The sequence below is a fragment of the Neodiprion lecontei genome, chromosome 3 (genome assembly GCF_021901455.1).
Source record: "Neodiprion lecontei isolate iyNeoLeco1 chromosome 3, iyNeoLeco1.1, whole genome shotgun sequence".
Lineage (NCBI taxonomy): Eukaryota > Metazoa > Arthropoda > Insecta > Hymenoptera > Diprionidae > Neodiprion > Neodiprion lecontei.
In genome coordinates, this window is record NC_060262.1 from 35,037,763 (window position 1) to 35,059,875 (window position 22,113).

The window sequence follows — 22,113 nt, forward strand, 5'->3', positions numbered from 1 at the left end:
ACTAGTAATGTAGGTAATTGAGTAAGAAGTACAAAAAATAGAATCGTTAATTATGTATTTCCCACACAGTATGCCTAATGAAACTTTCATAACAAAATTATTTCAGATCTTTCGTATAAATAAGTAACAATTTTACAAGTAAATAATAATTAATGAAGAAAGTGTGCATCGAAAAAATATTTACAACTATGTCATTCGACATAAAACATGTCTATTATCTAAAATTAGTTGACTTGATATTCTTAAATATTTTAGTCGATCAGCTGTGCTTTTGCTTTTCAAAATTTGCTCGTAAATATTTAAGCCCAGCAGTAATCTTGTCTTCGTTTAAGATATGCTGTGGTTCTTGACTATCAATATTATCCGACATGCTGGTGTCAGCTGATCGTTTACTTGAATCCACGCCAGTTATTGAGCTCAACAATGTAGAATCCGGTAGATGATATTCCATAGGTAAACAATCGCGATTCGGGGGTGGGACTGAAGTTGGTACCAGTTCTGGACCAGTATTAAAAATATCTGAAGTAAGGCCAAATTGCATATTTGGAGGTGGTTTCGAAAAATCAATGCCTGATAATTCTGTTCTCATATTTTCTGGCAGGGTAGCGAATGTTTGTTGAAAATTCACATGCTGTGTGGGTAATTCGGTATATAGTGGCATCGGTCCGATTACATCTGAACCACTACTATCCGATGATTCTGTGTCAGCATTGCTAATCACTTGCTTAGGCATGGTAATCTGTGATAACTCTGTAGAAGTCTCAGAATGCGGAATATGACTTTGTTGATTATCCGTGCCATCGAGTTGATCGGCCGTTTTCTTTGTGCCACATTCTTCGATAATAGCAGGACTTTCGGAGGTTTCCTCATTTTTACCAGATAAGCTATCATCGAGCGATGCTGAGCTTTCATCCTTGTCCTGATCGGTATTCTTGGATTCTAAATACCCGGAACTTCTAAAATTATTGTATAAGGGGGCAAATTCTTCATCTCTATCTTTTCTCCGCTTGTAGACCCATTCTTCTTGCGACATCTCATACCACTGTGTTCTTTTACCAAGCAGTTCGCCAAAAGCTTTTATCTTGTTCTCAATTTCGATAAGTGAATTTTCTTTCCTATATTCAATTATTTTCCTCTCATCAGATTCGACTTTCTCTTCAGTTTCTGCTTTAACTTCCATCTTGTCTGTATTCACCTCATCATTTTTCACGAGTTCCTCGTCCGTGGGCTCAGGGGGCAGTCCAGCCCTTATTCTCTGTCGTATTCTAGCCGCCTTTAGCCTGTTCTGTTCCATTTTGTCTTTCATTTCCTTTAGATTTTGCATTTCCTTTTGTTTTTGTATGGTTTCCTTTCTCAATGCATCCAAGTTTGCTTGCTGCTTCGCTCGCATTTCTTCATCCTGGGAAAATTCGTAGTATCCAACGCCGTGGGCTCTCGCTTCGTCAAAGAGAATGTCTTGATAATGAATATTCATTTTCTCAGTCAACTTTTCCGTTTGCTCCTCCCATTTTCTTCGCATTATTTCAATCTCTGGCTCTTTCGGAGGTGTGACAACATCTGGAGGCCTGACATCCTCAACTTCGGTATCTCCTTGGGACTTTTTCATGACTTCGTGCTTTACAAAGTCATCTTTTTTCTGCATTGTCGACAAATCTCTACGGAGGCATTTCCTTGTCCGTCCAAAGCAGTCTTCGTATTCAACCCAGTCTTCTTCCGGGTCAGAGTTTGCATCTTCATAATCATCCGAATCGAATTTCTCATCTTCTGACTGTGGTTTGTTACCAAAGTCGACCAGAAAATGTTCGTTTTTATTGCTGTGTGACCTTTTCAAATTTTCGTAAAGCCTAGCTTTTGCTTCGAGCATCAACTTCGACTTTTTGTGAGCTTTTATATCGTCGGTGTCAATTAGTTCTTTTTCAATTTTTACTTTTTTCGTCTTGGACTTTTTAGTCCTAACCTTGTGCTTAGACTGTATAGAAGTTACTTCCGCATTTGCTTTCGCGTCTTTAACTTCGGTTTGTTTCCTCAGAAGCTCAGCTTTCAAACCCACTAATGATGAATAATTCACGTTTATTTTCTTTGAATTATTCATGTTCAATTTTAAATCATTTGACGTTTATTACCATTTCACTGTTTACTGACGTTTATATACGTATATTGGCAGGAAGGGCAGGAAGATTCTGATTTGTCTAACCAAACCTAACCTAACTTAATTTAGCTTGCATACTTTTGATGCACTATATTATCGACTGCGTTCGAGATGGTAAATACGGTTTGAATACAGACACGTATGTATGTACGCGCTATCGAAAATTAGTTGTAAAAACCTCCGTCGGCTCAGAGGACGCTAGTACACAGCTCGAAAATTTTCTGACGTTTCCTTTTGATCCGGGTCCGGTGGTTTTGGCTGTGCCCTGTTTCCGTCGTTCCTTCCTTCCTAACCTAGCTGAGTACCGTCCTCCATCTGCCTATCTATCAAGCACGGTTTTTGTTAAATTGAGTGGTTGAAATTTGCAACGCTTCGTGCACAAGAGAGGTGATTTTTTAATTGAACAAAATGACAACGCGAGGGCAATCGAGGAGGATACCGGAGACGGAGTCCCGGATAGATTACGTTCAGACCGACGGTTTGGCAGTGATGAAAATGGTGAAACACTGTCATGAAGAATCCACGAGCAACATGGAAGTCGCTCAGGGTGCTCTGCTTGGTTTGGTTGTCAACAATCGGCTGGAGATCACCAACTGCTTTCCGTTTCCCAAGAACGATGAAACCATGGATGAAGAGGAATATCAACTTGCCATGATGCGCAGGCTGCGTAGAGTGAACGTCGACCACTTTCACGTTGGTTGGTACCAGAGCGCTGACGTTGGAAACTTTCTGAGCCATCCTCTGTTGGAATCGCAGTTTCACTATCAGACATCCATCGAAGAGTCAGTGGTGGTTATTTACGACACGGCCAAGTCTGCTAGGGGCTTTTTGACACTAAAGGCTTATCGCTTGACTCCACAAGCGATCCAAATGTACAAGGAAGGAGAATTTACGCCCGATGCGCTGCGCACGTTAAAAATTGGCTACGAATCTCTATTCGTCGAAGTGCCGATTGTCATAAAGAACAGCAATCTTACAAACATCATGATGTCTGAACTAGAGGAAATGATTCCCGAAGAAGAAGGAACCAAGTATCTTGACCTCGGTACCGCCACGGTCCTGGAAAACCAGCTGAGGTGCTTGATGGACAGAGTAGATGAGCTGAACCAAGAAGCTATTAAGTTCAACCGTCATCAGCATTTGGTTATTCGTCAGCAACAAGACAAGAATCGTTTGATGCAAAAGCGGGCACAGGAGAACGCAGCCAGGGCTGCTAAGGACGAGGCGCCTCTACCCGATGACGATATCAACAAGCTGCTCAGGCCGTTGCCTGTTCCCCCCAGGCTGAACCCCATGATCGTTGCTGGACAGATAAACACCTATAGTCAGCACATATCGCAGTTCTGTTCTCAAAGTTTGGCAAAGTTGTACATCACCCAGAGTCTACAGAATGCCAAGGAATCCAAGTCTACCAATTAATCTGTAGCTTATTGTGCAGAGACTCGTTGTATTCCAATTGAAAACAATAAAACTGTTTTCCTTTCAAACCATTGATTGGACTAATTACTAAACTAAATATTATTTCTTCTTTTTTCTTTATATTACAGTGTATTCAAATTATTCCAAACGGTTTTTCAATACTTATTCTTAAAATTTGTGCAATCTATGGTATCAATTTACAATATTGCCAGTGTTGATTTATTATTTGTATATTTGATAAGTAAATATGAAACGATAAATATTTTGACTGCAAGATCCTGGTCTTTGTTGCAATCGTTTGCCACGTCTGGGCTAGTTTGGGCCAGTATAAAATAGAATCCTCATAGCAGAATGGTGCAATTTTCTTCCCCGGAAGTCTTCCATCAACCGTTATTGGAATTAAATATATATATATATATATATGTATATATACATGCTCTTAATTTTCGCATGCAAAATCGGTACATAGTATATAGGCGCATAATGCAGCGTTACAATTCTGCTTGGCATCGGTAATTCCGCAGAACAGCTTCTAATTCCTTTGTTGGTAATGTCAGGTTACCGTATGCTTCACTTTCAAAGTTGCAGCCGTGCTTTCAACGAATGGCTCAATCTCGTAACGGGATTCTGCTTTGTCGACGGTGCGGCCGGTTGTTTGGTGGCGCCATCTGCCCCCTTCCAATGACCTCCGCGATTAGAATTTTCGGAGCCGAGTTACCGATGTCTCGAGCATGCGAGGCATTTATACGGGCAGACAGCGTTCAGGCGCGTTCAGTCTCTGGCAGGGACGGCATCGCACGAGCATGGGGTTCGAATACGCCCCGCGAGACGCATTCGACTTACACTCATAGTTCAATAAAGTTAAATCGGTGCGAAAATACCACAGTATAATATACACGACGTAACGTTCGATGAACGTGTATGAAATTAGTTTGAATCTGTGATTTTCGTATCTTTCATTCAATCGGCAAATATCAACTGTATTACAGCGATATTGGACGAGTTATAATATAACGAAATGATCGGGATCTATAAGTGTGATACGGTGCATGCATAGGCATTTAAAATTGATAATGAAGTAATAAGATATTTTTATCAATCGGAAGAGGTTGTACATGAAATAAATATATGTTGTAACTTAAACGCAAAATTTAATCAAGTAGATAGAACGCATAAAATTAATTCTTCACTACCACCGTACCTATCAGTATAAACAAATTATTTATCCAAATCGACAACGAAATATCGGCAAATATAGTTAAAAATCAGTCCACTAAACCGTCACAATTATTATATTAATAAAAAATTATCATCGAATTAATAATCACTAGTGTTGTCAGTGCATCGGAGAGGGTAAATCGAATAATCGACTAGCGGATACTCGGTAAAGGTAAGAACGAAATTTACTTTTATACAATATGTTCGAGTATTCACGATTATATTAATACGGATAAGAATTGATCTTTAGCCTCGCAGTTTAAAATACGAATGGAATAATAAGTCAATAAATAACTGATAGCTTAGATTTGGCGATGGTTGGAAGAACGAGTTTGCGCCTTCTCTTTCGTTACTGCTTCTTTTTTCAACGAACTGCAGCTGAAAGTACCTTTTCAAATAAATTTCCAACGTCAAACGACGAGAGATTATATTTTTTTTCCTCCCACAACCGAAACCCACATGAGATCGTTCAGCTGCTTTATTTAGCATAAAAATGGAAATTGCAAATGAAAGAATTTCCATTTTTACTACACGTGGAGGAGGCGCGCGCCTCAATTGTATAGTTACACAAAACTCTAAACCGACGAGTCTGAAAAACAGAGTTTCCTATCGAACGCGACACAGCTCCGAGATAATGCGTTTTATCTCCGTCGCCGCACTATATTTTTTCCTCTACTCTTCCTTTTGTGATTCAAATTTAACGCAAAACGATATTTTCTGTTGTACGCCATTGATAACGTATCGTGTACATATATTTAATACGGGCACAATAGCTTGAAAAAGAAACTTTAGATTCTGATAATACGGATATTTATCGTCGACATATCACAGATCAAAGTCTATCACGAAGTTCAGCTTCTGACTCACCTTTATCCCGACTCCTCTCATCACTAACATTTCAGCGCGATGCGATATTACGATATGCGATTAATGTCTACAATTCAAGTGCACAAAAACAAAAATCCTTTAAACACAAATAGAGAAATAAATCTTCATTTCTTCTCGATTTTTGTAGAATCGGATGGGTTGATATTGTAACAAAGGGTGAAATCACCCCCTTTCTGATCCGCTATTCGTCTCAGATAAAAGACATGTAAGACCTTGCACATGTGACAAAATGAACAAGGTTTCTGCGTCAACTAGTATTATCGTAAAAATAGTCCCAATGAACTAATTTTTTTATTCCGTAACGCCTGGATCGTTATAATATTTCAACTAAAAACATGCAATTGGGGATGCGGAAGAAACGCAACGGATGAAAGAAAGATAGGCGGGGGGGGGGGGGGGGGGGTGCCGAGACAACGCTGCAGCGGGAGAAAACGTCGAGCAATTAGCGTCTATCCGAAGTGGCTGCCGCCGCTGCCTCAAGCTCTCCGGAGTTTAACTCGAGGATAGTGAATGGAGTGGCACGCTCATTCACAAGATTCTCATCCGCACGCGGCCCGAGGGCTGCGCAGCAGCGAGCGCAAGCTCACGTTTCTTTAGTTTGTTTACTATGTTTACAGGCATTATAGTGCGTAGGAACTAGAGGTGTAACTATAGAGATACCACCCGGGAGTCAATCGCGTTCCCGCAACTGGGTAGGTAGGTAGGTGTGTAATTTTCTCGTGATTCTTCACGCGTCCATCGAGTCACGCCTTGGCTCCGGGGCGTTCGTTATGCACGGTTTAGCAGCTTTTCTATACCCCCGTGGTATCGCGAAATATTCGCATTGACACAGGGCAATAACTCATCTCGTTAGCCGTATTCCACGCCCGGTGATGAACGGCTTCGAGTATTTTTCTCTCGTGCCACGCAGCTGCAGCACGGTCAGGAACGCGAGGACGCGGACGGATTCGCTCTCCGACGAGGCATTCAAGGATCGACGCAATTCCCCCCGCGAATTAATATCAAGAATAATCATCACCCTCTTCGCTCGGAGCGCCGACAGATGCGCGCGATAATGATTCGAGCCTCGTTTTATTTCCAATCGGTGCTCTCTGCGGTGTGAAAAAAGAAATCATCGCCACCGATTCGTCGAGGGTTCGTTGCTTATCCTCGATGCAAGGGAGCTTTTTCGCTCCCCTAGCGTCGTTTGAGACTGATCGTCGAACCGATGCTTGGCACACTCCGAAATCCTGTAACAATTTCACCGTAGAATCGTTTCGAGTCATTGCATGATCGATCGCTGGTCCAAATAATCGTAACGCCTCGTTATATTGCAAGTATATTTTCCCGCATTAGCGTACGAAGAACCCTCGATCAAAATTCAAGTTCAACCGCGTTTACGAGCATACCGTGGCCCCGCACGGTTGCACACGAATCGTGACCGAGAAACTATAAACTGGACGAGTAACGTATATGGTTATAGGTATCCGTGTGTACACGGAAATGTGGAAAAAATAAGAAAAGATGGAATTTCCTGCAGGCCTGCAGACGCGTGGGCGATAGTAGAACGCGACCGAATATCAGCTTGTCGGAAAAAATTTGTGTAACCGTGTGTGGACATACGTATGTACATATTTACCCGAGAATATATGACGTGTGTGTGTGTGCGTGTGTTTGTGTATTCCCGCTGGTTGTCGTTTATTATGCGCCAGGCTCGCGCGTATTATAACGGTTCAGACACTAGGCTTAGCGGGGAAAAGATATTTTCAAAGAGCTCGAAACTGTTAGGACTTATTAACTGGTCATTTACTCCATTCACACTCTGCAACAGCCTGCGTATTAATACGTATACTTTAGTCATTGTGTACTTGTATAAAATACGTTGTACGTATTTCATTCGGTCTTCGTAAGGGACTTGAGTCTGCATAAATTTGTAGCTACGACGCGACGGTTGAAAAAAGAAAATAATTAAAGGTCCAATTTTATAGGCTGTGAAGTGAAAAATGAGTTGAAAAAAAATACTTATTTCACGTAATTGTGCAGGGGTATTTCTTTCTGGTCGAAAAATATCTCTTCTTCTTCTTCGTCTTTATCGTTGCGGCGAAATTATACAAACGTGGCTGAAACAATCAAGTTTTACCAAGTTATGATTCGTCAAAGATATCTTTGACACGCGGTAACATGTTATTTATCTATTTATACATTTTTTTTACCAGAATACCTTGCGTTGATTTAGCGCACAGAATAATTACTTCGTGCACTAATACCGTATGTGCTGTACACATATACATATGCGTTCGCGAATCGTGAGGTTATTATTTAAAATTCTAGCTAGTATATAATAACGGGCGAGTCATCGTCGGTTTTAGATTAACCGCAATCGAATTTGTGACGGCGTTATTGTTTACTCTGTGTTAGGAATACGAGTGGTGCTTATGAGAACGTCCTCGTGCACGTATAACAGTAGATAAAGACGTTTGTTTGTTCCCAGCAAATGGTCGTAAAATGTAATTGAAATAATAGAATAAATCAGCTGTAATATCGTTCACTTGCAACGCTTGTCCATTTCTTCAAACGGTATCTTTTCTCGGCCGTATTAATTGTGGGACCTTAAATGCGCAAGGACTGCATTCTTGAGACGGGGTTATACGTAATGATCAATTGACACGAGGATTCCGGAGAAGGACATTTGGCTGTTGGTGACATTTGATGGCGGGGCGCGATGCGATGCCTTTCTAAATTCTAATCCGCGATCTGCTCACTCGCGTATAATAGCGCGAACTTTCAACCGTGTCACTATGAATAAACATGCCTTTCATACATTCGTACTTACACATATTTTCACATCCGTTATACTCAATCAGGATAATAGAATTTGTGTTATTTAAAAGTCACGTCGCATTATCTACATCGGCTAAAAAGATGAAGATTAATAATAATAATTCTCCCTCAGGGATTTTCTAGCCGTAACTCAAAGTCTTCTCCGAAGTTTGCATACACTTATCACCGGGTAGAGATACATGCATGTTGTACGAGGTGTGACTACTCGAAACGCGCGTAGTGAAGTACCCGCGAGACGTTATACCTACACTCTTGTGTCAAGTGCCAAATGACGCAATATAATAAAAAGGAGATGCCACGTCTGCGAGACTCCTTGCCGAATCGATCGTATTTTTAGTTATGAAGTAATCCACGAATTAGCATAATTTCTTGCTCGAGCCTGTAACAACCCATCGGCAGGATCACGTTACGTTATCTTTTCGTGGACGACGGACCACCTCCCCGATCGAGGCGATTAGGTAAAAGTTACTACTTTCGATTGCGACCACCGCCCGTGTTTCTGCAATTCCATCCAATCGCTAATCGACGCGTCTGATTTATAAATAATTACCCCGGCCCTATTTCTGTTACAGATTCAATCCAACATGTCGGTGCTGCTCGAAGCCCGGCCTTACAGGCCCTTCAAATCATCCGAAGAGTACCTGGTAGCGATGAAAGAAGACTTGGCCGAGTGGCTCAACGCTCTTTACCCCGAGCTCAGAGTCAACTTGGACAATTTTATGGACAGACTGGACACCGGAGTTGCTTTATGCAAGGTACAATTCCCTTTCAAGATTCCTTTTGTCGTTGGTAGATACTTTGTTCGAACATCGTGCGAGTCGAAGCACGATTAAAACGAAAAGTGAAATTGGATCGGAGAGATTGAGTCAGAGCCGTGCGAGGAACCGCGAGTTTCTTATCGGAGGTTCGAATCTTTAGGATGACTAGGATGGTGGCGTTTAGTTTGCACGGTGCAAATAGACGAAAAGTATACCGTCGAGTGTCCGCGACTCGGTAATCTAGTCTAGTCTACGAGTCGTCATCGTCCCGTGCTTCTCGTTTACCTCTAACAAATTACCAGGCATGTTTTACGGACGGATGTATGCCCGTGAGTTTTGTCCACATGTCTTATCTTATTCTCAGATGTAGGTATAACAGTTCGAGATCCGGACGAGTCATCGCGTGCACAGGATATCGGATACAGTTAACTTACGTGTGTGACATGTGCAGTGCGACGTAATGGGGAAGGGGAGAGAAAGAGAGAAGGACAGGCGGATGGATGTACAGACGGATGAATTGAAAGGTGGAGAGAAAGATAATAGAAGTGGGAAAGTAAAGGGAGAAAGGATGTCTGTGACGTTCGTCAGCGGAAACTCTGGCCGGTTTGAAGGTAAACGTGCTCGGAATCATTGATCAAAGAGTCGAGTAATTAACTTCAATAGGACATCGATATACGTAACGACTCTTTTCTCTCCCTCGCCCACGCGATACGCGACCGGATACCGAGTCAATGGATTCTAATACAGACATTAAAATCCAATTAAACCGCTTCTTTGCCACCTCTCAACGATCGGTGGCTCACTTTTTTCTGTCGTACAATCAACGCGGTTGTAAAAAAAACAAACAAAAAAAAAACAAGCAATTCCTTGTTGTTTGTTTTGCTTGATACTTGAATCGAAATAATTTTAGAGATCAAACTTTCAGCAATTAGATTTTTCAGTTATTGTTGCGCTGGGAAAATTTCAAGAGGAAAAAATTTTCGTGACGTCGATCGAAGCGCGGTATTTCGTAATATTTCAAGAATAAACGCATGTATGCGGAATCGTATCGCGATATTTCCGTATCAGCCACGAACTCGACAAGCATTTTTTACACCTAACCCGATTTCGATGAGTTGAATTTATTATATTCGCCGATGAAATTTGTCATTCGTTGTTTATTTAGGTTCTGGATGTATTCCTACGCGTCCAAAAAGCATTATTTCTGGCACATATTCGACACCGAGTTAACAACAATTAGTCGAAGAAAGCATCGCGGTTTTCCATCTAAACCACTTTACGTAGAGTAAAATATTCCCGGACCATTGTATTCGCGTTCACATTCTTCGTTTCACATTGTACTGTGAAAAAGTATCGGGAAAAAACTGCACGATTTATATTCCATTGAAGGCAATTAATAAGGCATAGTTGGCAATAACCAAAGGCAAGTAACTTAAAGGCGATAATAATCGCAACGCTTTTCTTGAAATTTCTTTGAGATGTTACATCGGATACGTGAATATGTAGCAGCAATGCGTCCGTAGCTGCTGATTAGAGTTGAAATTGTGAACCGTGGGATATGCGCAAAGTCCGCGTGCATATAAGACGTCGTGAACGCACGCGTATGCGCATGCATGCATGCATATTGTGCAGGAATTCATCGGGTCGGGTTTAATCTATGCGGACTTTCTCCACCTTGTAAACTTATCGTCGTAGTCGTCGTCTACCTACTCTCAATATTTCTGTACCAACGGGAGGTTGAAATTTATAACAAGCCTATGGGGAATTTATGCGGCACGTGCGATACCGAGTGAATACCTCGTACCTCTCCCGGCTTATCTATTCGCTATTGTATATACCCCTGCAGCTAGGATGGTGGTAATTTTACTAACCCGCTCTCGATCACGTATAATACGTACATGCAACGTTCCTGTAATTCGTACGGTGTCGTAATATGCTTGTATTACACCTAATATGTGCAGACACGGCTTGTGTGCAGAAGAGAAGATGAAATTATCGTACGCTGGCAGGCGCGATAGCGCAATTGGTTTGCCTAAAATATTCAATTTAACGTGTTACATGCTTTGTTACGTGACTTTGGCAATATCGCGAGTCTTGCTCTGTGATCGACAGTGTGAAAGTTTCAGGTCACGCAGTAATCATCCCGTGATAATTAGCTTTGAATGCTCATTATAACTCGGCAGCTTGTAATTATAAAAATTTTCATTTCTGTTTCTTTTTTTTTTTTTTATTTTTTTTTTTCTCAATCACAAACTATCAATTTCAGAACAAACCTTTTTTAATGGCTCTCACGTGAATACTTGAAATACTAAATCAATACCGAATCCTATTGTATACGTGTACCTTTCAACCGGAAGTGATTTTGCCCCACGGAGAGCAAAGAGCTCGGGACAAGTGAACTTTGGTCGGTTATTTTATTTTTTTTTTTTCTCTTCGAAACGTTTTCTCATCACCGCACTACGAGGAGAATGAGAGAAAGGAGATCAGCTCCGCGAGATGCTTAGATTATATACAAATACTATTACGACTATTTATAGGTACTGACGAGGTTACGGATTCTGCAGGCACTGGAATTTTCTTTTCTTCTTAAAATCGTGCAGAAAACCGTTTATAATCGAGAGTTCAGCGCGAGGCCAAAGAACCGCGATATCGTACCCTTACAACGCGTGCGGTAATTTTCCGAAGATCATTCCCCATAGTAAATAATGGCACAAGGCTAATTTCATCTCCACAAATAATCCAACATTCGTCTGAATCTGTAATAATGAAGAAAGAGTGATTTAATCGCGGTTGAAACTTGACCGCAACGTCCTTACAGGACGCGTTGCGATGTCGTCACGTACGTACATACATACATACGGGGCATTCCATGACATGTTGATCAAGATTTGACGTCGATGTGTCACATTGGCTTTATAATTTTTTTCATAATTTTTCGACCCATCGTATCTGAAGTATGATTGATTAGGTGTAAAAAATTTTTTTATATTTCACAAGTTTTTTTTTTTTTTTTTTATAAATTTTGCGATTTTTGTCGCGTACTTTCATAGAAAAAATTACAAAGCCAATCCGAGACATCGAGGTAAAATCTTGATCGAGATGTCACCGAATGCCCCGTACATACGTTAATACGTGTGTAATAAATATACGAGTACACTCGAGCACGGTGAGAATTTCGGATGCGATGCGAAGCCTGGCATCGTGTAGGCCCATAAAATTAATACGTTATATTTGAATTCAAGGTTTGTTCGTCAAGTGTGCGTGAATTTCGGATCGAGATTCACGTACCTACGTATTCGAAGTCAGATCGCGCTGCACGCGGGTGCATCATCCTGCGCACTGTGTTCACATTTCACATCCTCGATGAGCGAGCCACGGCGCGTGCCTTCGGGGTCCTTCCTGTCGGAAATGACAAATACGAACCGCCTCTAGTTGGGCCTTATAAGGCCCCGTGCCTGCGGCCGGGATCCACCTGCTGCGCCTGAGCTCCGGAGCCTTCGGTTTTCGCTGAATGAACCCGAGGCCGCCGGTTCAGCGGGTGCTTCGCCGAAGTCGATTCGCCGACGCTGTGGCTGCAATTAGCAGCAATTGACACCGTCTCTCCTCGGCTCTGCCATCCTCCTCGTTCCCTGGAATTCAGATTTATGGCTAACGGGCCGGGCGCGAAACCCCGATGCATTGTTCGCCGGACGCCTCTTGGTGGTCCCCGGGCCCCGAGGCCCACGCTCTTGTATCGGCTCCCTCGGTAATCGGGCTATAAACTCCTTCACCCACTGTACAAACACCACCGCCACGTGTTCCCTGTGTTACTACTGCCATGCATCTTCCGTTGCGGCGTTTACAGCCTTTACGGATTACCACGAACCGCTAACTATTTGAGAAAATTTGGAAAATTCGACCTTGATCAATCCTACGAAATTGTCACGGGTTAAACGGTACCGAAGGGTTGTGACTTTTTCGTTTTTCTACAACCGTCCACCGCAACGATCATCGATCAAAGATCGTCGTAAGTGTTTTGTAAACACGAAGCGGATGGTTTTTAGGAAGATTTTCGCACCGTGTAATTAATCAAAAACTTCTGGTATCGGCAGTATATTATCTATGCTTATAACCTCACGAATCACTTTTATAATCGCTGTAAGAATTTCGTTCCAGGCTCGTATAATTGTATACACAACGCGTAGAATAAAAGCATCCCGCAATTCTTGTTTACAAAGCTACGTATCGTTTCAATTCTGTATTACTGTAACAATTTTAATCTTCCAAAGGATTGAAGAAGTCGGTGTTTATACTATATACTGCGCGGGATGAACAATCTAGACGATATTTCCGGGTTCAAGTTTACTCCCTGTGAGAAAATTACGCGTCTGTTTACACAGAGTGCAAGGAACATCAGCCCCTATTGATGGCCTCGTCGCGTTTGAAACGGGTTGTTTGTACAGGCGAACGAAGTAAAAGCGATGCGGGTTCGTGGAGACGAGGAGGAGGAAAAGGAATATAAGTAAACGACGGCCTAATAGATTTTTAGAACAATTAGACGAACGATCGTGTCGTCTACGCAACTGCTGAGCGAAAGAGGGGCAGGACTGGGTGGTTCTCCCTTGTCGTCGCCGAGGAATAAAGAAAGCTCCTCTGCAGTCGCATCGACGGTCTCGACGCGGCGGGAGCTTTGCGCTTGCAGTCTAAAAATGCTGCTGCTGTGGCGGCGGTGCGGCATGAATGAGATAAACACGTTCGCCCGATGTCTCTCTGTCCGTATTTCCTTTCACCCTGTACGTCTAAATATACCCTACACAAGGTGTTCCCCCGCCGTTTCCCCGTTCTCGCTTCTAAGGGTGGCACGGTATGGTCGGCTGGAAAAATATCCCAGAAATAGAACAAAATGAAAAACGGCCCCTATGCAGGCGGCCTCCCTGCTGTAGTAGTCGTCCTAACGACGGAATTTCATTTATTTTTATATTTATAACGCCAACTCCAGCCGTTTTCTAAGGGCTGTTGCTCCTGCTGCTGGAAAGCTGATCTTCCAAGAAACACAATCCCTTCCGGAAGATAAGAACAAGAAGAAGAAGAATAACACACCGCTCTGTCTTTTCAATCAATTATCAACCCTGTCCAATTATGTTCTTCTCGAAGAAATAACTTTTAACGCGATGGGTTGTTGCTTGCTTAAAAGAAAAATAATGAAAAAAAGAAACGCGCCTTCTAAATAAAGACGTTAATCCGATATTGTTTGAAAATCGACAAGGAATAACCGAAAACCGAGGTCTCGACCTTTTCTAAAGCCGTGTCGAATGTCCGGCTGCATGTTTGAGCCACGCTCACGAATATTATGACTACGGAGTACACGGCCTCCCTTTGTTAGGCCCACGGGACCCTGAAAGGTTTTTAGAAATCGATGAATCTTTGTGCGTCGTCGCCGCGAACCGCGGTTCCTAATCCTAATCCGTTTTAGGGAACGTGCTTTTGCAGCGCCGACTCGCAGATGTACGCGAAAAGGTGTTAATTCTTTCGTCGAGAATGATGAAAAGTCTGCTGCTTTGATTATACAACTTTTACGCACGGTAAATAAGTGAATTTTTATACAGGTTTCTATTCGTTAGGTTAATTAGCGGCGTATGGATGTACGTACGATTTGCCACTACAGCAGCCATCGTTGGTACGATGTGAAATAGTCGCGCGACACTCTCTCTTTTTCGTGACGATAAAAAGCGATAAAGAATAACGACAGAAAATGTCCATCTTCACATGACAATTAAATGAAAATAAATGTTGAAAAGAATCGAGTCGCGGGTCGTAAATACGGTTAGATAACCGCCAATTAGGATTCCCTGAATTAAATTCTTGACGTGTAATAATCATCGTATGAGACGAACTGCACCGCATGCCTCGCAATTAGCAATACATCTTTAATACCGCGCGGTACTTCATTCGAAGTGCAGGCTAATTTCAAACGAGAGTGCTTCGGCGGTTCGTAGATTCTCTGCAAGCTTCGTTTCGACAATCGAACCTAACAACAAGCTCATCGTTCGGATCTTTCTGCTTGTACGAAACCGCTTCGCTTACAGCGCAGCGACGAGGAGGACAATTAAAATCGAAGAACGTGCAGCACACGTTGTCGTGAATTTTAATTAACTCTACAAAAAGCATTTTACGACTCGCTTCTTAATCCTCCTGAGCACGTGTGCAGCCCACGAGGCATGGCTTCCGTATACAAGCGAATCTTCCTGAACGCGGTGTTCTTTCAACAATCTACGATCGCTAATAGACCGATATTCGGAATCGGTGTTGATTTAAAATTAATTCAATCCTCGATGCCGTAAGAGATATTCAATGATCCATCGTCATTTAGATCTTGACGATACTTCGAGTTTTACTTTAGCTTTGACCGGTCGTTTCGACCAACGAGGATAACTTTCTGCTCCCCCCTCTCGGTTAACGGATGTATCAATATACGTTATAATTAGTGTGTATCTAATCTGTGTATACGAAGTTGCGGTCACGCAGTCGCGTTGTAGCGCAGCGGTGGAAAAAAAGGATATTACACGTACATGCATCATTTTAATTTCAAATTAAACCAGGTTGCCATTCGGTTTAACCATTGATATAGTCAATTGAGTCGAGTTAGCGTTAAACTTTTGGAATCACGGGTGCGGAAAACAGTAACGATGATCTCACTTCGACGTATAAGGAAAACACGAGCGTCGACTCACGTTGCAGTTATGATTTTCTGAGAAATTGAACAATGTTTCAAGCTATGCTATCACAAACAACGCCTCGAGGTTCTCCGAATCTCATTTTGCAGTTAATCGATTGTTGCAGCAATTCGTAGCAAAGTTTCAATTCGAGAAGTTGGCCGGATCTTAATTGTCCGCAGGGTCTCTAATCGGTCAGAAAGTAAACTTTCGTCATTCGAAACGATAAAATTTGCTAATAAATACTTTAAGGAGCTTCTTTCTAGTCTTGCCAAAAAAAAAAAACAAAAAAAACAACTCAAGCACTACTTGCAATTTTCCTTTCGTAGAATATACGCGTACGCACTTTGATCCGTGTACGTACTACGTACATAAGTTCGGTACACCTACAGAGTGAATTTCTAATACCTAAAAATTTCTATGTCCTAGTTTTATCGCAGTTTATTTACAACTGCAAAAGATCTTCGATACTTCGTATAACCCCGAAAACCCCGAGTATTGAGTTTAAAAATGTGCGACCGAAAGGGTTAACGCGCATGCGCTAAAATTCGAGAGCAAGAGGAATCGTGTCGCGAGGACGACCAACATTGATAAATTGAGATGACAGGTCGCCGCGATGTATGTAACCAGAAAAATGTTGGTCACCCTGAAAAAACAACTGCCCTTGTTTTCGAATTTTAGCGCATGCGCATTAAACCGTTCGGTCGTTAGCAATTCGTTCTGTATATAAATCATTGTTCCAGTCGTGCAGCAGCAGCAGCTGGGCACGGGATTTATCCGTCGATCTATCGATCCAGCGGAACGACAATCGCCCCGTAGTTTTCTTAAACTTTGAAGTTTATTAAGGCATCTAACAAGCGGAATGCGCGTGCACAAAAGCCGCGTAGCTCTAAGACTTGGCGCACGGCGATTAGACGGACGGGTGATGGAGAAAACGACTCCCGTCGAACGTGTCTGGTTTATGCAATGCCTCGTACCCGGCTGACGCCTTGTCATCTCGAACAAAGCCATGCGGCGAACATTTGCGCCTGTCCCTTTGCTCGCTGCTGCAGCCGAAGGAGCTATCTATTTATAATCACGTTCACGTACGCGCCTACTAAATTATACGCGCTGATATGACATACACGCTCAATTTTACCCCGCGATCCTTTGAATCTCTATCCATCTCTATCGTCATTCGGATTTTCATTTCCAAGATGCAGGATTTCTCCTACGAAGGGGTTTGCGGAACGTCTCAAACTTGATCGAACATCGTCGTCGTCACTGAGGCAGGCAGGCAGTCCAGATCTGTTTGTAACAATAATTTGAGATGTGCGTATAACGTATAGTGTAATCGTTTTCATGAGGTTTAGTTGGTGAAGTGTAGAAGAGATGATATGTCAGAGCCAGGGGGTCACAGGCCACATAATGCGACAGACATCCTGCCTTCGACTCATCTGCAGCCCATATCACCATATGTGCTCGAGTTTTACGCAGAGGTTATCAACCTGGACTTGGAATTTAAATCGCGGTTCGTCGTCGTGGTCGAAGTGCGATTCTCCTCTCGGTCCGTTCTCAGCTCTAGCGTATCGAAGAGAAAGATATGAGAAAAAATAAAAATACTCGGTGAAATCGAGCACGGTGTTTTAGATATCTCGGTAATTGTTTCCCACGTGCGATTGAGAATCGAGACCGCTTTAAATATAATTCTATCACCCGTACGCGCGCGTGATTGTACATGAATGAGAAGCGGAGCCAATTCTTTCACGTTAACTTCGTTAAGGGTTGAAATCCCCAACCGACGACCGGTTCCCGGTACTAAGATCTCGATTATCCCTTGGGAGCAATAACGACGGCTGCTGTTGCTGCTGCTGCTGCTGCTGCAGCGGAGACCGGATGCTGTCACATATGTATAAATTGTGGTCGTGTGCATTTGAATGCATATTCCACGCCTCGTGTTATATATATATGTATATATACATACATACGTACCTAACAGCGGCCCTAAATATCCCCGTGCATTATACTTATGTACATATTATACTTATTTTATAGTATAGGCCTCTCTTGTGTCAGCTCGACCACACCGAACCCTAGCACATGTGTCTCTGCTGCCGCAGTCACACGGTGTTGAAACTGTCCTAAAATTGGGCTCACAACTCGTTCAACTACGTCTTATAGAAAATATGCACCGTATATTATATGTATACAGAGATTTCCCCCCACGAGCATAAATTGTTTTTATTTCACACGCCTCGAGTGCTGTTGCAAACATCCAGTAGTAGGCACCAGAGCCGATACGGTATAACGCATTGGGTATAGTACAATAAGTAAATTAAATAAATATAAAAACTTAACCAATCGCGGTCCAGAACACATGACCTTTGTGTCAGCATGCTGCTGTTGCTGCAGACTTTACGGTATGTATATACGTACGATCGAATGGGGTCGCGATATGCGAACAGAAATATTTTCATACACACTCCGTGTGCATGGGTAGGATCAAAGTTTATTCACCAAATGATAAATACCGATAAATGAATGTACGTGTTCTTTTTTTTTTTTTTTTTTCGTTTTCATCGTCAAACGTTAGCAGGCATAATCAAAGTTTAGTCAACCAGTGATAAATATCCAATCAACCACGTAACGACGATATTGGATATATTTTGTTTCGTATAAACTTTTGTTCAACCGCTGCATTCTTTTGTTTCGAACGTCTCGTCGGACTTGCGATTGGCTGCGGCACTTTTGACGTCACGCGTACACGTCGCGCCATCTTGCGTATCATTTCTGTGTTGAATTCTGTACAGTAATAAATACTCACTTGACCTTATTTCTGATTTATTTCAATTGTCTTTGTGTCTGTAAGCTGCGCACCGTTTTTTTTTTTTTTTTTTGTCCATGAAACACGGTTACAGATTCTCTCTGATGTAGTTGAATGAAACTTTACATCTCTTCCTGTATTCTAAAAGAATAATTTCGAGACTGCTACGTTGAAACGAAGAATTCTTTTTCACGTGAACAAGAATCCTGTAAGACATCTATCTCCTCTTCACGATCCTCGAAGACAAGAGGATGAGGACGTGGTAGAAAAAAAAATAAATAAATAAAAAAAACAACAACTAACGACCAAACCACCGGGTTCATAGTCCTTTAAAAGTCAAGCTGCGTACCGTCTATTCGACGAATTATTACACATCGCCAAGATCCACAAATGGCGTGATAATTCTCAACGTTTGCTTTAACAACGTCTCTGACATTTGGCCGGAATTGTTTTCTTTCATTCGGGGCCAGCATTTGTAACAAAAACTCTTTCTCTTGTCGCTCTCGCGTACAATATATCACTGCAGTTCAGGCAAACACCTACAAGATTGTGACGAATGAATATTGTCCCGGTGACAGAGGCACGTGTGTCGTCCATGTTGAAACATACATCTGAGATGAAGTGCACGTGCGGAAAGTATACCTATAACTACGCACGATATACGAAAACGTCTAAGACTGCACAAGAATGAATGCTTAGATAGATACACGTAAAATATACGGAACTATTAATTATTTGGTAAGACTTGCAGCAGGCGAGTTGCCGCGTATTTTCATTCAGCAGGCAATCCACCTTTCACTATGGATCTGCTAGAAAAAGATAGACAGGCAGACACGGTCGTGCAGCCGTCGCTGACATCGGCTTGGTTTGCTTTTGCCTCGTTCGATGCCGGCGTGCAGCCGCAACGCGATGATATTCGTAGGCGAGACGAGACTATGGGAAAGAAAAATTATACCGTAAAATACACTTTGACACTAAGGATCCGCTGTAGGGCAGTGGTTAAAACCGCGAGGCGAGGCTAGGCGATCGGTCGTCGCATCGCGGCCTCATTCCCAAGTGATATTTCAAGTCAAGACATTACGCGATACCGTAGGAGTATATTTTGTAACTTTTCTAGTTTATGGCCGGACGAAAAGAATTCATTACAGTCTCCGCGGGTGTAGTGGAGGAAGAGTGATTATTTATTGTTAATTTAATTTTGTTTTCTTTTTTACTGATTTCAGCATGCCAACAACGTGCGAAAGTCAGCATCTGACTACGTGGCGAGACGCCAGGCACGGAAATCAATGACTCGCTCGATGACGTCCTCCTTGGCTATGCCAATGAGCCATTTGAGCGACGTCGCATTTTTGCCAAATGCAAAAGCCGGGACTTTCTTCGCCCGCGATAACGTTTCGAATTTCATATCCTGGTGCAGGAACAGCCTCGGGATCATCGAGTGCCTTTTGTTTGAAACCGACGATCTGATTATGCGGAAAAACGAACGACACGTTATTCTATGTCTCCTCGAGGTCGCGAGACGCGGTGCTAAGTTCGGTATGCTCGCTCCTATGCTAGTGCAAATGGAGAGGCAAATTGATCGGGAAATAGCCGCCGAAAACAAGGCTGCTAACGGGGCGAACGGGGCCAACAACGAGGAGAGCGACGACGACGACTACGAGGAGATGCACGAGGAGCAGCCATGTCTCATCTACGGACCTCAGCCTCAGATCGTAACTAACGACTTGAAGAGCCTCGACGAGATGGTGAGTCCAACGTTGACGATTGTCTACCGAAGTCACTTCGAGTCCCGGTCGGTCACACTGGGTGGAAGTTCACCCCGAAAGTGATATTTTGCTTGAAAAATGAGTTCCTAAAATCTAAAAAAATATCCGAGTATTGTTTACGGATCGTGGAAAAAAAAGCTTTCTCGGTTTTCTTAACCAAAGTTGGTGTTACAAAGTTAAAGAAAGTGTGAAAAATGTCGAAGAACGGCTTTTGTTTCGCACGAAGAATGGCGCCGCAAGGCCCATTTCCATGACCAAGGGATTCTGGGAGGAGTTTGAAAAGTTTTTGAGGTGAAATTCACACCAGGTGACCGATTAGGGTTCACGTGATTGTCATCGGCTGCATGGAACCGATCCGGAACATTTCCGAATTCGATAATTCCCGATATTCTACCGTAACCTCCTGGAAACTTTACATTTGCCTTTTACGTCTCGAGGGGAATACCGGCCTTATCCAGTTGGCAAAATCGGAATTAGAATTGACGGTAGCTTTTAAGACTCAGCGATCAGCGCCGGGGTCAAATTGGACGGTAAATCGTGACAGAAGTGTTACGTTAGCGCCCGCTTCTCTTTCCTGGGAATAATAATTCGCTATGTAGTAAAAGTAGATTAGGTTGAACTGATTAATTGGCACAGGGTACATTACACATATATTGAGTCACGTAGCGATGCCGTCTGTTATAGGTATACACAATACTCGCTAATTGCGAAACGGATTCTTCTCAGGTTTGCTTCGAAGCTTGAAATCAAGACTGCTGCGTATTTGCGAAATTCTTCCTCGGTATAGCGAGCAGCCGATTTGCCAATCCGGCTTTTTTCTTTCGCTTCAAACGGTTCTATTATACCGGTGACCGCGAGCATTTTATCTACTTATTGAGACGATTGACAAAGATTTCGCCCGATCGAGACTGATCACGAAACGATCGTCTTCGGTCCATTAACGCGGCACGCGAGATAAACATTTATCGTGAAGTGACTTTATAAGTTTATGGATATGTTACTGCGATCGGTCGCTGAAACCGTTTGATCGATCAACGCGGGCACGTATCTTATTATTAAATTGTCAACGTCACTGTGTGTAATATAATATCATACGTGTACATTATACCTGCAATTACGCTAATTGTTACGTTATCGATATCGATATCGATACCCGACACGCGTTTATTTGCGAATCGTCAGCCACGCACTTTCGATTCAGCATTTTTTAAACAAAGACAAACTACGAGCCTTATTCAATTTGAAGCTAATATTAAATCGCGTATCGGTTCAACCGTACAATAACAAGGACTATAATAACAATCTTAACGCCAATCGACAGACTTCAAAAGCACGTATACATATATTGTTAATCTCACAATCGGTACGAAAATGGTAACTCGTATGTAGAATTTAGCAGTGACGCAGATCGTTCGAACTTCGACAGTGTTGTTCCTCTAATTACGAAAGGTGCAATTATAACGTATTTTCCCGAATTATTCCTGCAAAGGAATTTCAGGCATCTACACCGATACGCTTGAGATAACAAAATTTTCTGACGATGAAACGACGAAGTAAAGAATCGTCGGCGACATCAGCAGCAATTCGATCCTCACTCGCT

The 22,113-nt window shown here is 42.5% G+C and overlaps 3 protein-coding genes across 3 annotated transcripts in view; 2 read left to right on the forward strand and 1 right to left on the reverse strand.

The window, feature by feature from the left end:
• Positions 1 to 38: 38 nt before the first annotated feature.
• LOC107219008 (coiled-coil domain-containing protein 174) lies at positions 39 to 2,237 on the reverse strand. Its single transcript, XM_015657063.2, has one exon. It carries the CDS (start codon positions 2,090 to 2,092, stop codon positions 260 to 262), a length of 1,833 nt encoding a protein of 610 aa, XP_015512549.2. The 5' UTR covers positions 2,093 to 2,237; the 3' UTR covers positions 39 to 259.
• Positions 2,238 to 2,367: 130 nt separating this feature from the next.
• On the forward strand, positions 2,368 to 3,639 carry LOC107219009 (eukaryotic translation initiation factor 3 subunit H). The gene has a single exon (XM_015657064.2). The coding sequence runs from the start codon at positions 2,558 to 2,560 to the stop codon at positions 3,566 to 3,568; it is 1,011 nt and encodes a 336-aa protein (XP_015512550.1). The 5' UTR covers positions 2,368 to 2,557; the 3' UTR covers positions 3,569 to 3,639.
• A 670-nt stretch (positions 3,640 to 4,309) lies between these two features.
• LOC107219005 (GAS2-like protein pickled eggs) overlaps positions 4,310 to 22,113 on the forward strand; it is a 43,164-nt gene continuing 25,360 nt past the window's right edge. Inside the window, exons 1-3 of the mRNA XM_015657059.2 lie at positions 4,310 to 4,958; positions 9,067 to 9,249; positions 19,971 to 20,492. Of these exons, the coding sequence (XP_015512545.2) occupies positions 9,079 to 9,249; positions 19,971 to 20,492 (693 nt within the window). The 5' untranslated portion in view covers positions 4,310 to 4,958; positions 9,067 to 9,078. The remainder of the gene's footprint in view (positions 4,959 to 9,066; positions 9,250 to 19,970; positions 20,493 to 22,113) is intronic.